At 52.8% G+C, this 12904-nt stretch overlaps 1 protein-coding gene across 3 annotated transcripts in view; it reads left to right on the forward strand.

Annotated features, from left to right (window-relative positions):
* Rab44 (RAB44, member RAS oncogene family) overlaps positions 1 to 8096 on the forward strand; it is a 34059-nt gene extending 25963 nt beyond the window's left edge. For all 3 annotated transcript variants that reach the window (XM_052164021.1, XM_052164022.1, XM_052164023.1), the window contains 5 exons: positions 3556 to 3637; positions 4080 to 4194; positions 4787 to 4888; positions 6365 to 6441; positions 7322 to 8096. In XM_052164021.1, the coding sequence (XP_052019981.1) occupies positions 3556 to 3637; positions 4080 to 4194; positions 4787 to 4888; positions 6365 to 6441; positions 7322 to 7412 (467 nt within the window). In that variant the 3' untranslated portion in view covers positions 7413 to 8096. The remainder of the gene's footprint in view (positions 1 to 3555; positions 3638 to 4079; positions 4195 to 4786; positions 4889 to 6364; positions 6442 to 7321) is intronic.
* Positions 8097 to 12904: the final 4808 nt, after the last annotated feature.

A 12904-nucleotide genomic window follows, 5' to 3' on the forward strand; every position in this document is an offset into this window, starting at 1 on the left:
TCATGTTTTGTTTAAAAGATTTATTTTATATATGTGAATATACTGTCACTGTCTTCAGACACACCAGAAGAGGGCATCAGACCCCATTACAGATGGTTGTGAGCCACCTTGTGGTTGCTGGGAATTGAACTCAGGACCTCTGGAAGAGCAGTCAGTGCTCTAACCATTGATCCATCTCTCCAGCCCTTGTTTTATCGTTTTTTTGTTTTGTTTGTTTGTTTTTTAATAGAACTCACTATATAGACTAGCTTGACCTTGAACTCATTTAGATCTGCCTGCCTCTGCTTTCTGAATGCCCTTCTTTTTTAATTTTTTTTTTATGTGTGTGGGCATTTCTGATGCCCTCAGAGGCCAGAAGAAGGGTGTTACAGACAGTCGTGTGTGTTGGGAGCTGAGCCTGCATCCTCTGAAGGAGCAGCAACGTTCTCAACTGCTGAACCATCTCTCTAGCCCACAGGCCTTACCCGTGAGCCTCTGCACGTGAACAGTTGAGGTCCAGCTCTCTCTAGTTCCCACTTCTGACTGCGGAGATGGGAGTAGCCTCCCCCTTCCTGCAGGGGTGGCAAGTTCGCGCACGTCACCTGGCGTGTGTCTTACACTCAATCCATATTAGCCATCCTTCGTGTATTTTAAGTAAATATTTGACCGTGATAGTTCAGTGGCTCCTAGGAGCGGGTCAAAGGTGGTGTGGTGTGTCTCCATGTCAGCGCCAAGCTCCAGGCTAATTAAGACTCAGTGCCAAGCAGATGGCTTAATACGCCCCTGTTATAAGAGAGGCCTAGGTCAGACTCTAGGGTTTCCCTGCCTACGTGTATATGCTTGGTCCAGGGAGTGGCATTATTAGGAGGTGTGGCTCTGTTGTAGTGAACATGGTTTCGTTAGAGTGGGCGCGGTCTTGTCAGAGTGGGTGTGGCCTTGTTGAAGTGGGCGTGGCCTTGAAGTAGTTGTGTTACTGTGGGTGCCGGCCATAAGACCCTCATCCTAGCTGCCTGGAAGTCAGTCTTCCACTAGCAGCCTTCAGATGGAGATATAGAACTCTCAGCTCCTCCTGCACCATGCCTGTCTGGACGCTACCATGCCTTGATGATAATGGACTGAACCTCTGATCCTGTAAGCCCGCCCCCATGAATGTTGTCCTTAGAAGAGTTGCCTTGAGCCAGGCGGTGGTGGCTGTAATCCCAGCACTCTGGGAGGCAGAGGCAGGCGCATTTCTGAGTTCGAGGCCAGCCTGGTCTACAGAGTGCATTCCAGGACAGCCAGGGCTACACAGAGAAACCTTGTCTCGAAAAAAACAAATCCAAAAAACCAAACCAAAAAAAAAAAAAAAGAGAAGAGTTGCCTTGGTCACGGTGTCTCACACAACATGCCCACCGGCCAACCTTGGTCATGGTGTCTCACACAACATGCCCACCGGCCAACCTTTTCTAGACAGTTTCTCATGGAGACTCCTCTGCTGTGTGATTCTAAATGGTGTCAAGTTCATAATCAAAACCACCTATACACCTTCTTATCGTGTGGCAGGAAGATCAGTCAGCCTCTGTGGGAACGCAGTCAAGGGCTCGTTCTGAGACTTCACTCAGGTGGAGCTGGGATGCTTGGCTTTGCCTCAGGACTGGCTTTCAGGAGGAGGCAGTTTATTGAGAGTCACACACAGATTTAGCGCTGATGCTCGAAGGGAAGGGGTAAGAAAGACGCATGCACACAGATCTGCCCCTGCCCTGAGGCCGGGGTGTTAGCATGTTTGCGTGTGTGCACTCATGTGTCCGCGTGGAGGCGTGTGATTTTGGGAAAGGCCCCCCATGGCTCTTCTGCCTTGTTCACAGAGACAGAGTCTCTCATCAAATCTTTCTCATCAAATCTTGCTCATTGTCTTTTCCTTCGAAGGCTGCCACGCCCACCCAGCAATCACGTGGGTTTCTGGGTATCTGAACCCGTCTTTCAGGCTTTCATGGCAAGTGCTGAAGCCCCGAGCTATCTCCCAAGCCCCATGATGCTCTGTGTTTCTCACACGATTCCACAGCATAGGACAGCGTGAGCCTGCACCTGTGGTGAGCCAGGTGTTCCCCGCTCCATCCGATCCCCTCTCGAAAAGTCAGAATTCTTGCCGAGTGCATTGGAGGCCATTGGCTGGGGACACAGATACCAGGTGTTCTGACCTCTCCATGTGTGATTCTCAATGCGGTCCCTTCTGATGGCAGAGAACTGAATCCTAGTAAGGTTTCTGCTCCTGCTCGCCACCTACTTCACCTCAGGGGTTAGATCCCACCGGGGAAAGCCCGACCTCTGTGCCCGGTTCTGCCCTTGATCATTGCGGATGTGTGTGGGCTGTCCCGCTTGAACCAGTAGACCAGACGTTGCATATCTGAAGGTTTGTGTGGCTTGGCTGAATAGTTTGGGGGCACACCAGACTCTCTTGTGGGTAGATGAGGGGGCAGAAATGAGGTGGGGGGGACTCACAGTTGCAGGAATGGCCGAGAGTCATTAGTGGGTGGCCCAACCAGTGTGCAGCTGAATGTGACAGTCTCAAGATCTTGTAGTCCTGGGCTCCTGAGAACCTCAGAAAGGGGCTGTAAAGAAAACCACTTCCTACTCAGGAGGCCCCTTGGTGCCGGGGACTAGGGGTCTGTGTGAACCACTAGCATGCACTTATGGGGTCATTATTGACATCTGTCACTGACATTGTGGATGTCAGGAGCGCCAGACTGCAGTGGGCCCTGCAGGAAAGGGGGTGCAGACAGGGACAGAGCACCCCTCCCATTCTTTCTTTTTTTTTCTCTATTATTTTTTGAGTGTGTCTGTGTGTACGTGGGTATGCACATGTGACTGCAGGTGCCTGTGGAGACTAGAAAAGGGGTTCATAGCCTAGACCTGGTGCTGGTGAGGCACGTAATGTGGGTGCTAGGGCCTGAACTCAAGTCCTCTGCAGTAGCCGTATGGACTCTTAACCGCTGAGCCATCTCTCCAGCCTCCCCTCCCCCATTCTTGACCACATCCAGAAGGCTTCTTTGACAGCTGGGGGTTGGCTGGAAGGGGCGCAGATCCTCTCTCTTGTCTCCTTGTTCCAGGATCTAAATGTGTCTGCAGCTCTGGCTACAGGGAAGAGTGGGGCTTGGGACTCCAGAGCCTGTGGAGGGATCTTAAACGTAATCGCCTTGGCTGTACCCAGTAGAAACGCTGCAGAGCCTTTAGGCATAGTTACACTGCAGGTCTTTTACAGATTACCTTGCTGGTGAGAAAGGAAGGCTCAGTGGAGGAAGCTGATTGGTCCCAGAGCCCGCACGGCACAAGCCCCATGGGTCCTTTTTCCACCTTAGGAAGGCTGCTTGGTGTAACACTTGATTGTAGGGTTCTTTGGAGAGCAGAGAGGAGCCGAGGACTGGGCCCCCATTCTTCTGTGGCTGGGGTTGGGCGTAGGCACACACCTGGGACATCTGGAGCAGGCACACACCTGGGGCATCTGGAGTAGGCACACACCTGGGACATCTGGAGTTGGCACACACCTGGGGCATCTGGAGCTAGTTATCCTGGGTTGTCTGTCTCTTCTGTGTGTCTTAGGAGTGGATTTTCGGGTCAAAAACTTACTGGTAGACAACAAAACCTTCGCCCTGCAGCTGTGGGACACTGCTGGACAAGAGAGGTATTTAGACCGTCACCACCAGTGGACAGGGACCTGGGCTGGGCTCATGGGAGGAGAGGGTAGCCCACAAGCAGTGACAGACAGGGGACAAGGTCTGTCCCCACTGAAGCAATAAGACTCACATACCCAAGAGTCAAGGAATCAGGAGGGAGGATGTGAGTTCTGGTGCCCTCACTCTTGCACAGCCCTGGGGCAGACGCTGGGTGATTTTTCCCTGACCAACCTCCTAGATTGCAGGTCTTCCATATAAGCCATGGACCCACAGTAACAGAAAACTTAAGGGGCATAGAGGTTTGACTCTGCTTTTCTATTTCTGAAAACTTGTTCTAGATAAAACATCAAAGTCCACCCCTAGGATGGGGGGGGGAGGCGGGGGGCGGGGAGGCACATAGGGGGTCCTCGGGCTGTGGATGTGGTGTCCTCACACAGACCCTTCGGGCAGGTACCACAGCCTCACACGACAGTTGCTTCGCAAGGCGGAGGGGGTGGTGCTCATGTATGACGTCACCTCCCAGGAGAGCTTCACCCACGTGCGTTACTGGCTGGACTGTCTGCAGGTGGGTCTGTTCGGGACTGCAGGCTGGCCCAGGTTTTGGGACCAAGAGGAAGCTTGGAATCCCCCCACCCCCCATTCCTGGTTCCTCCAGGGTTACAAATGCCACAGTAGTCGTAGGAATGACACCATCAGCTGAGGAACACGTGGGCGGACAGACTAGGAGCCCCGTAGGACAGAGAAACCACAACCACACAGTACGGCTCCCAAGACAGAGCGCTCACGTATCCCACTAGCAGCTTGGGATGCCTCCTAGGTGGGATTCCCATTATCAAAGTTTAGCTCCATCCCCCACAGACCTAATCTCCGTGGCAGGATTCTGCATGGGCTTGTGCTGAATTCTGGATTCGGCAATTCCGGGGCTAGAGAAACAGCTCAGTCTTCGAGAGCCCTTGCTGTTCTTCCAGAGGGTGGGCAGAACAATCCAGAAAGGCTTCCGGGGAAGGTGTCCACGAGGTTAGCCATTAAAAGAGGAGAAGTATTTTGTAAGCAGAAAGGAAAAAAGAGAGGGTCCAGGTGAGAGGACGGCCTCTAGAAGCCTCTAGAAGCTTCTACCTTGGGGCTGGCATCCCCTGACGCACATATCTCTTGTGCAGGATGCAGGTGTAGAGGGAGCGGCCATGGTCCTGCTGGGAAACAAGATGGACTGTGAGGAGGAGAGGCAGGTGCCCACCGAAGCTGGCAGAAGTCTCGCCCAGGTGAGTACCGGGACGTCGCGGAAACGGGTGTCCCGTGCATCCTGTGCTTCCCTGTAGGAAACGGGGTTTCCCGCACCTCCTGTGCTTGCTTTGGCAGAGCCTAGCTGGCACAGATATGGCTGCGCCTGACCACTCAGCCACCGCCCGGGGGGCTCAAATCCAGGCTGTGCCCGGCAGGCGCCACCTTGAGCGCTGTGTGGAATTAGCAGATTCCCACACATCCCTCAACCCACGTATAAAACCTCTCGGAGTGAAAACAGTTTTAAAAGCGTCACTGAAATCCCCAATCAAGTCTTAATTTTATCTCTGGTCTCTAATTAACATACTCCCTTCTTGTTTATTCTATTTTAAGACTCAGATGTTTTTCCTTGGGAAAGCAACATCAAAAGCTTTGCTGCCAGACAGGGTTACTATTATTTATAAGTGAGATTTAACAACATTCTAGAAAAGCCAGGATATATATATATACACACACACACACATACACACATAAATACACATATATACTACATATAATATAGTATATATCCCCTATATTATATAATATATAAATAAATATAATATACGACTAATTATATTATATATTAATTATATAATTAATAAATATAATATATTATATTCCCTAATATCTATATTCTCTAGACCATATATAAAAAATATAATGTATATATTACATATCATATATTATATATTATACATACAGTCCTTAAAATTCTAGTCAAGCTTCCATGTTGATTCATTTCTCATGATTGTGACTCACCATTCTGGCCCCAGGATGGCAGATGAAATATGCCCTCTGGAACAGCCGTCTGTCCCTTTGCGAGTTCCTTCTCTGATAATTAATCTTGCTAGAGGGCTGAGGATTAAGGATTCCTAGAAAATGCACAGCTGACTCCCGCCCCCAGGACGCGTCCACTGGGGCAGGAGGCTATTTATTCCTCACAGTATTATTCATTAGGAGCGTTGGCTGAGCTCCGCAGTTACACCTCGGAGATTTGTGTGAGAGGCCAGCATTTACTAGGAAGGATAGCGTGCTGGGGGGCGGGTGTCTTGTGGGGTCAGAGAGGGAACTCTGCGTGTCTCTATGTGGCACCCACTGGAGCAGAACGGGTGAGGGGTTTTCACCGGAAGTGGTCGTGCGTGGTGAGCCACCGGCCAGAACCCGGAACCTAGATGCTCCCTTAAGTGGCCTCTTAACCTGCTCCCCAGCCTCAAGACAGCAAAATCCCGTGACTGTAGGAAGGGAGGGAAGGGAGGCCCAGGAGTATTTTAGAAAAACATACAAACAAATCCTGCACGTTGAGGAGAATTCTTGCATGTTTCTCCTAATTGAGCAGTGCGTCTGTCTTCTACTCCCAGTCTGGAGGACATCTCTAGCTGTGTCCTGCACACAGGACACAGGGGTGGGTGGTGGGCAGGGGGCTGGTGAGGTCTGGCAGGCTGGACCTGGCCTCTCAGGCCACTGTGTGCCCGCAGGAGCTGGGCATCTCGTTCGGTGAGTGCAGCGCGGCCCTGGGACACAACATCCTGGAGCCCATGATGAACCTGGCTCGGTGAGTGCCTCCCTATTCCCAGAGTCCTCAGGGGCAGCCCTGCCCTCTCCAGGGAGTGGCCAAGGAAGACCCTGGTTACAGGTCCCATGTTTTGACCCCGTGCTCCGTCCTCGCGGCTGTAACACACCCTCTCTTGACTATAGGGTCCCGCCTAGCCTTCTAGTGACCTTCACGACTTTGCGTGAATGCTGAATGCCCCCTGACAGCGGGCACTTTCTGCAATGCCTTTCTGCCCTGTGGAGTCTTTCCTTCTGACTCTGAGTCTCTGTCTCCCATCTCCTCACACTCTATTCTCTGGGCCCACCCCTCCCCGTCTCAGGCCCGTGCCTTTCTAGAAGACTGTTTTTACATCTGTTTTCTTCTTGTCATCTGGGAGGGGTCCATCAGCATTCCGCCCTTCTCTATACAGGGCCTCACACTCTCTGGGGGCTCAGTGGCAGGCTGAGGTGGGTGCCAGGAACGGTAGGTATCAGAGTCCACCAGCATCCCTGGCGTGTGGTTAGATGTGCGGCCCCTACAAGAGATCATCGGCTATACTTTTCCCAGCTCCGGGTTTGCTCTTGACCTTCAGTTTGGGCTTTCAAGGGAACAGATTGTCCATCCGTGACCTAGGTCTCAGCTCAGGCTCAAGCCCGGGAAAGTGATTTTTGTGTGTGTTTGTGCGCATGCGCGCGCATGTCCACTTGCGCACACATATTGCTTGGCACCCCGGGGGCCAGAAAATGAGACAGGACACAGTATCCCAGTCCCATTTTCTCCACTGTCATATGAATAGAGGACGGAGGGGGTGGGAGAGAGCCTCCCATCCCCCACCCACCCCACCCCCAGCCCTCCCTCCATGTTGCAGAGGGAGGAATAACTCGGGGACATTGTCACACAGGTCACTTAAGATGCACGAAGACCGTCTGAAGGCCTCACTGGCTGAAGTGAATCGTCCGCAGCCCCCCAAGAGAGCTGGCTGCTGCCGCTGACCGCCAGCCTGGTCCCATCACGGACTGATTTTTCCCATGGCTCCCAATCTGCTTCCTAGACATAGCTGGGATAGAGAAGCCCTTCAGGGGACAATGTGACCTCCGCTCCACTGAGCAAACATGCCAGGGATAGATGGCAGGACAAATCTAGAAACTCCACACAAGCAAAGTGTCCCCAAGTCTTTCGTTCACCGCAGGTGGCAAGATGGTATGGTATTCTAGTTTAATTTCTTTGATGCTAGAGACTGGCCTATAGCAACTCAGAGGAGGGAAAGGCTTATACTTCCGGGTCGCTGTCCAGCACTGTCAAGACAGGAACTGAAGCAGGAACCATGGAGGACCGCTGCTTACTGGCTCACACACTGCCTAATGCTTGGCCAGCTTTTATAGAGAGCCCAGGGATGGCACCACCCACAGTGGATTGAGCCCTCCTGGCTCAATCATGAAGCAAGGCAGTGCCCGTGGACACACCCACCCCAGGCCAGTCTGGCAAGAGCAATTCTCTATTTAAGAACTTCCTGTTGACTCTAGATTGTGTTACATTGGTATTAAAAAGTAACCAGGCTGCAGGACACACTCGTGGGAGGGCGCTCTTCTCCCTTTGAGTATTTCTGGATTTTTGCCAGTGCCTTGTACAACCAGGGGAATCAGATGTGGAGAAGGAAATAAACCCTGCAGGGAGTCTGTTTGGTGTCAACTCTGAATTCACACATCTGGTCAGGTCCCACCACTCCTGTGCTGTCTTGGTTTCCCCTCTCAGACTCAGATTTCCTCCTTGTTGAATCCAACCCTGAGAGTAATGTCACTCTGTCGACCTTGATATGCCCTTCTGGCCCTCCATAGAGGGTTGCACCAGGATCCTGCTCCTTGCCCTGAAGCTCTGGATCCTCAGGAGCCACTGAGTGCCTATGATTGGTTGGACCGGGACTGCATTTTGGAAACCTGGAGGGAAGATGGCTCTGGGGTCTGGGAGGTGTGAGTCGGGGTATCTCCACCCAGCTGATTGGTCATCTCAGCAGCAAATACAGTCCCCACAGGACCTGGGGGTGAGATCAGAGCTTTGCAGTTTTTGGAGACAGATAGCTAATACTATTTCTGGGGTCCAGCTTGGCAGGTCTGGACACTTCTATTCTGTGTGGTCCAGGAAGCTAATGAGGCTAGATTGGGGGAATCCTCACTGTTCTGTGCAGAAAGCCAAGAGTGTGTGTGTGTGTGTGTGTGTGTGTGTGTGTGTGTGTGTGTGGTGGGAGTCCTGGAAGAGGCAGGGGCATTGTTTCATTCCCTACCTGTTAGCCACAGTCTCCATGCTGTAAGCCAGCACCTACTTTTGACTGTTCAGAGGCCTCAGAGGCAGGGAGCTGGCACACAGGACAGATAGTGATACCTGGCAGGTTCAGAAGGTTCCGGGATCTGATGGATGCCACCAAAGATGGATGCCCTTAATACCCATTCTACTCCAGCCTCTGTGCAATGACCCCAGTCACCAGGCTTGTTGTCTCCCTAGATCCTTCACTGGCTCTCCCTCACCTCCTTCCAGACCCTCCCTCTCCCCAGGCAGTAACAGGCAACGGTCCTCACGAGGGGAAAGGCAGGTCCTGCCGCACTAATGCTATCCCAGGGGTTGAGCCTGGCAGGCCCCGACACCTCCATTCTGTGGTCCAGGAAGCTAATGAGGCTCCTGGTGACCAGCCGAACAGCCAGACACTTTCATCTAGGAGGCCTCTGGGCAGCCAGCTCAGCTTCCCCCCGAGGTGTGGTGTGGAGAAGAGGCATCTCTCAGACGTAACTTGGAGCACTGTGACTGGGTCCGCCATGTGCACAAGGCCCAGCTGTGTTGGGGGGTAGGCCCTTCTGGACAGCCAAGGGCTCGCAAGTCAGCAAGCAGAGACCTGGAACCCCAGGCAGGCAAAGGACAGCAGCAGGACTCCTCGAGGTGGACAGCAGAGGGGACCGACAAGCAAGTGTTCACTTCCCAGAGCATGCCAGCCAAGGGGAATCCGGCTCCAGCTTGATTTGAGGCTGATTAAAAAAAAAAAATCTGGGGAGACCAGGCTGCTGGGGCAGGGAGTGTGAACTGGGAAGGGGAGGGAGAGGAGACGATGGAGGCTTGGCTGGGGCATTAGAGAAAGGGCCTTGCAAACAGAAGGTTGTCAGGGACAAACCAAAGCCAGGACCAGGCTTCGTGACAGGTGACATGCTGAGAACTGACCTTATGTCTTATCACAGTGGCCCTATGAGATGGGCTGGGTGGACTGTAGTGTTATTTCCTTTGTTGACTGGGTCTCATGTAGTCCAGGCTAGCCATGAACTTTCTATGTAGCTGAAGATAGCTCTCAACTTCCGATCCTCCCTCTACTTCACGAGGGCTTGTATTACTCCTGGTTGACGTGTCTCTGGTAACCAAGACTTGGTGTAGCCTTAGGGGAGCACCCCAGCATCGGAGTTACATTTCTGGCTCTTGGTTTTTGTTGTTGTTGACACAGGTCCTGTTAGGTAGCCCAGGCTGGCACAAACCCAGGGATCCTCCTGACTCTGTTTCCCAAATGCTGTCAGGAAAGACCAGAGCTATTTGGTTTTCTCTGTGGTTTCTCTGTGGGATTGAACCAAAGGCTCCAGGCATGCTAGGCAGGACCTCTAACACAGAGCTACACCTGTAGCCACGCTCTTTTTACTGAGGAAACTTTAAAACTTAGGTTTATTATTTGTGTGTATGTGTATGTAGGATTTGGGGCGTGTGGGTATAGAAGTCAGAGGACAACATTCTGCAGTCGTCTCTCCTCCCACCATGTGGGTCTCCGGGATTCAAACTCGGGTCTTCAGACTTGGCCGCAAGCACATTCACCCACTGAGCCAGCTCACTACTTCTTTTTACTTTTTATTTTAGGACAGGGTTTCCCTGAGTTACTCATACCGCCTTGGTCTGCAGCTCAGGCTTGAACTCATGATGATCCCCTTGCCTCAGCCTCCTGAGTACCTGTAAGCCTGTGCCACAGAGCCTCAGATTGATGTCTCTTTTTCTTTCCCTTTCTTTTGTGTGTGTGTGTGGTGTGTGAGAGTATGTGGTGTTTGTGGCCATGTCCAGGCACGCAGTGGCCAGAGCCAGGCCTTGGGTGTCTTCCTCTGGCCTCCCTGGCTTTCTGCTGAATCAGTCAGTCACCGGACCAGAAGGCTGTACCTCAGCTGTGCCATTGGCTCTTGGGATCTGCCTGTGTCTGCTCCCCAATGCTGTGGGTGCAGACAGCCATCATCTGCTGGGGTGCCGGGGGCTCCATCTCATGTCCTCGTTCTTGCCCAGCAAGGACTCTTACCCGGCACCCCATTTCTTGAGCTCCCCTTCCCTCCTCTTTTCTCCCCTTTCCTCTCCTCTCACATATCCTAGACTAGACCTTCAACTATGTAGCCAAGGATGACCCTGAGCCCCTGCCTCCATCACTCCAGTGCTGGGGTAACAAGCTAGAATGACATCCCTCTCCCACACCTGGTTTATACAGCAAAGGGCTTTGTTTGCACATACTCTGCAAGCACTACCGACAGAGCCACACCCACGGACCAGAAGCGGTGGTGGGGTGGGGTGGGGTGGGGTGGGGGGGCTTGAAGCTAGGCTTTGGTTCCCATGGGGTGAAGGCTGGTGACTCAGGATTTCTTAGGGGAAGATGTGGATTCTCAGAGCAGGCACACATGGAGGCACCTGGTCAGGAAAGTGACTATCCCCCCCCACTCCGCTTCAAGCCGTGTGTGTGTGTGTGTGTGTGTGTGTGTGTGTGTGTGTGTATGGGAGACCTCTCTATAGCTGCCCCTCAGCCCTCTCATACCATATGTGGCTGTGAGGCCTCAGACACGATCTTAAATACTGTGACCAAAAGAAGGAAAGGGTTTGTTTCATCTTATATTTCCATCCCAGAGGAGAATTAGGGCAGAAACTCAAGCAGGGCAGGAATCTGGAGGCAGGGACTGGAGCAGAGGCCTTGGAGGAGTCCTGCTTACTGGCTTGTTCCCTGTGGCTTGCCTTCTTATGGTGTCTAGGACCATCAGCCCAGGGGTGGCACCACCTACAGTGAGCTGGGCCTTCCCACACCAATCATCAATCAAGAAAATGCCCCGCGGCTTTTCCAAGACCCAATCTGATGAGGCATTTTCTCAATTGAGATTTCCTCTTGCAAAATGACTCTAGGTTGGGTCAAGTTGACATAAAACAAGCCAGGACAGACACTAAACAATCTCCCAGGTCAAGATCTCTGGGGGAGAGGCTTGGGGACCCTGAAGGCCTGGCAGCGAGCTGGCAGGGGGACCTGGCTCCTCTGGCCCGTGTAGGAGGAGGGACTCTGACTAGAACTGGCAGGAGACAGAGAGTGGAACAGCCTGGCTCATCTTGTCTTGCTTCTGCTGATCCCCAGGATGTGGAGTCCAGGGAACAGGGCAGCGGGGTTCCTCCCCTGACATGCCTGATGTGGTGTGTGGCAGACAGGTGTCAGCCCCAGGCTGCTTCTGACATCAGAGCCCTGCCGCGTCCTCAGTCTGTGCACTCAGCATAAGGAAGGGACATTTTGTAGCTTTGTGTCACTCCCCTGCCAGAGAGCTGCCCTGGCCCAGCACAGACAGTTGCTGTGGCCCCGATCTGTTTCCTCGGTCCTTACAGTGGAGGATTCCGAGGCTAAGGGATGGTGTGGAACCTTTGCAAGGTCCCCAGTTCCTGAGCGACAGAGGCAGGATCAGAACCCAGACTCTGCATGGGGACAGACCATCCTGTCAGACTGCCATGAACTGACAGACAGACAACAGCAGCATGGCGGGAGACCAACAGCATGGCAGGTGTTCTGAGACAGTTCAGTAGGCTCACCAGGCAGACAGGTCTCATAGGAAAGCAGGGGGTGGGGTAGGGTGGGGTGGGAGTAGGGGGTGGAGATGTGGTTCCTGTAGTTGAGCTATCTCTGGGTGGCAGAAAGGGTAGGAATTCTGGGGTAGGAATGGGAAGGATGTGGGAAGTGAGGCCAAACCCTGAGGCTCTTCAGTGGGTGTGTTTCTCTTTGTAGCAGCGGGGATCCCAGAATCAACTTGTGTGGATAAAGGAAAGGAAGGCCGGAGGCACACACCTTTACTCTCAGCCCTCAGGAGGCAGAGGCAGGCGGACCGGAGTTCGAGGCCAGCCTGGTCTATAGAGTGGGTTCTAGAAAAGCCAAGGCTACACAGAGAAACCCTGTTTTGGAGGGGGGTGGGGAGAGGATGGAAACAGATGCAGAGACCCACAGTAACATTAGGCGGAGCTCAGGGATCCTGCTGAGGAGGGGGAGGAGTAGGAGCCAGAGGGGTCGAGGACCCGCACAAGAAAACCCAGGGAATCAACAAACCTGGGCTCTCAGGAGGCTGAGACTGAACCGACGATCAGGAAGCCTTCGTAGGAATAACCTCTGCATATACATTATAGTGTGTTTGTGGACTCCTACCAGAGGGAGCACGGGTTGTCTCTGATCTTTTGCCTGCTTTGGGGTCCCTTG

Source organism: Apodemus sylvaticus, chromosome 19, assembly GCF_947179515.1.
Source record: "Apodemus sylvaticus chromosome 19, mApoSyl1.1, whole genome shotgun sequence".
NCBI classification, from domain to species: domain Eukaryota; kingdom Metazoa; phylum Chordata; class Mammalia; order Rodentia; family Muridae; genus Apodemus; species Apodemus sylvaticus.